Source organism: Drosophila willistoni, unplaced genomic scaffold (assembly GCF_018902025.1).
Source record: "Drosophila willistoni isolate 14030-0811.24 unplaced genomic scaffold, UCI_dwil_1.1 Seg172.1, whole genome shotgun sequence".
Classification (NCBI taxonomy): Eukaryota; Metazoa; Arthropoda; class Insecta; order Diptera; family Drosophilidae; genus Drosophila; species Drosophila willistoni.
In genome coordinates, this window is record NW_025814134.1 from 50383 (window position 1) to 52407 (window position 2025).

The window sequence follows — 2025 nt, forward strand, 5'->3', positions numbered from 1 at the left end:
TTTTGAATACACTCAGTGTATTGGACCCTCCCTAATCACTGCCAAGCTTCAATTCCCATTTGTCCGATCGGGGTGGGGTGACGGGTTTTGGCGTATCAACAGTCTTGGGAGCATGACAACGATTCCACCTCTGACGATACCAGAAATTCTTATTGAAAAGTAGCAGCATTCCCAGTCGGTCTTATGAATGCGCCAACGGCGAGCCACCCTCATGAAAGATGGTGAACCACTGAAAAGGGGTTCGGCTGCATACTCCGATTTGCTGGCCTTGCAACGATTGCAATTGGAGCGCCAAACAAAATTGCTGTTGCGGCAGGACATGCAATACCAATTGTCACGAGCCGGTCTCCATTTACGGGGTCGACGTTGACGATTCTGCTGCTGCCGATCCTGTTGGTGTTCACGATTGTTCGATGGAGCGAACTCTCGAGGATATCTATAGCGGATGCCACGACCCTTGCGCGTTGATAGATATGCCGGTAAAACCGTTATAGTTTCTCCCATAAATTTGCTGCCATTCAGGCATCTAATGGCCATTTCCGCCATGAACGGACTTATATACATATGTAATGGTCGCCTCACCCTTTGATCGTCCTTGGTTTACTCGCATGGTCGACAGCGATCATTCCCACGGAACTAAAAAACATGAGAATATCATTTTTCGTCACACTCAGACGCATGCCGAGCACAAAGATCACCTCTGGTTCCAGTTCGAATCGCTCTTGCCCGAGCATAATGAACAGGACACCATCAACGGACGGTAATATATTTGGATTCATACGTGTCGGTTCCTCTGTCAAACTCCTGGCCAATAACATACTGAAGCTCATGGATATGCCAGTCTGTTGTCGATGATATTGTTGTTGTCGCTGTTTACCAATATCCATCGATGGCTGAACCACATTTCTGTTCATTTCGGCTAACCCGAAACGACTTGACCTCGAGCTCAATATCATGGTTGAAGATGCCGCCATGGTTGTGGCCGTTGCCATTGTGGTCACACTGTGGCGTCTACTCACGTCACGATGTCCACCAACGCCACCTTCTTCAGTTTCGTTCTGGTCTAGCCCTTGACCTTGAACTCTGCGGAATCCACAGTAGCTGCTTCTGCCCAATAACAATGGACCACGCGCATCTCCGCTGCCATCCTCGAACCTATATATGTCGCCAAAAGAACCGAAAGCACTAGCCGAACTGTTTAAATAATTTGGATGTAGATAAATTTGGTTTTGATGAATAACGAAAAAATTTTGCGTGTAAAAGGGGTTAGCATACATTATATTAACCGGGAAGTCCATGATGTGTAAAAGCCGTAGAAAATAAAAAAAAAAATATATGCCTTTTTTGAATCTGTGTTTTTTGTACAACTAGTGAAACCTACACGAACTGAATCCTATTGAATACTAAAAACGAATTGACTAACTACCCTGAACGCAGGTACTACATTGAAAAATCTGAGTGACATTTAAAATCTTTGATATTGTAATACACTAGAAAAATATGAAATTTAAAAATAAAGTAAAAGGGTGTTTGCCTTTAAAAATTTACAACAAAATGTATTAATATATCAATTTGAAAAGTTCTTTTGGTAAGCAATATATATATTTAAGCTAAAAGGGCTAATGTGTCCGAAAGAACGGCCTACAATCTTAGCATAGGAAATAACGAAGATATTGATCAAAGTCACTGTTTTCCACCGATTGTTCCTATAGGAGCTATGTGATGTAGTAACCCGATCTTTATCAAATTCAGCACAGTCATTAACAGATATATTAAACTAACAAACGTTTAGTTTGAAAGCAATCGCGTCAAAACTAACGAAGTTATTGACAAAAGTCACTGTTTTCGAAAGATCGTTCCTATGGGAGCTATATGATATAGTCACCCGATCTTGATCAAATTTGGCATAGTCGTTTATATGTGTAATTAACTCAACAATATTAAATTTCATGATCATAGCTCAGAAAATAACGAAGTTATTAAGAAAAGTCACTGTTCGTGACTTTGCCATTTGTATGGGAGCTA

The 2025-nt window shown here is 41.3% G+C and overlaps 1 protein-coding gene across 2 annotated transcripts; it reads right to left on the minus strand.

Annotated features, from left to right (window-relative positions):
• Window positions 1-575: 575 nt before the first annotated feature.
• On the minus strand, window positions 576-1375 carry LOC111518726. 2 transcript variants are annotated; one of them, XM_047012598.1, is made up of 3 exons: window positions 1276-1375; window positions 699-1194; window positions 576-636 (listed from the first exon to the last, which is right to left on the minus strand). In XM_047012598.1, the coding sequence occupies exons 1-3, from the start codon at window positions 1296-1298 to the stop codon at window positions 601-603; spliced, it is 555 nt and encodes a 184-aa protein (XP_046868554.1). In that variant the 5' UTR covers window positions 1299-1375; the 3' UTR covers window positions 576-600. The 2 variants fall into 2 exon arrangements, with proteins under 2 accessions (XP_046868554.1, XP_023032193.2); XM_023176425.2 differs by having other exon boundaries at window positions 579-1194.
• Window positions 1376-2025: the final 650 nt, after the last annotated feature.

Bases quoted from the DNA above. Each gene is read 5' to 3' on its own strand.
- LOC111518726 (XM_023176425.2), bottom strand. From the start codon at position 1,298: ATGGACTTCCCGGTTAATATAAT. The intron at 1,195-1,275 runs GTATGCTAACCC...TTATTTAAACAG, and splicing joins GACTTCCCGGTTAATATAAT to TTCGGCTAGTGCTTTCGGTT.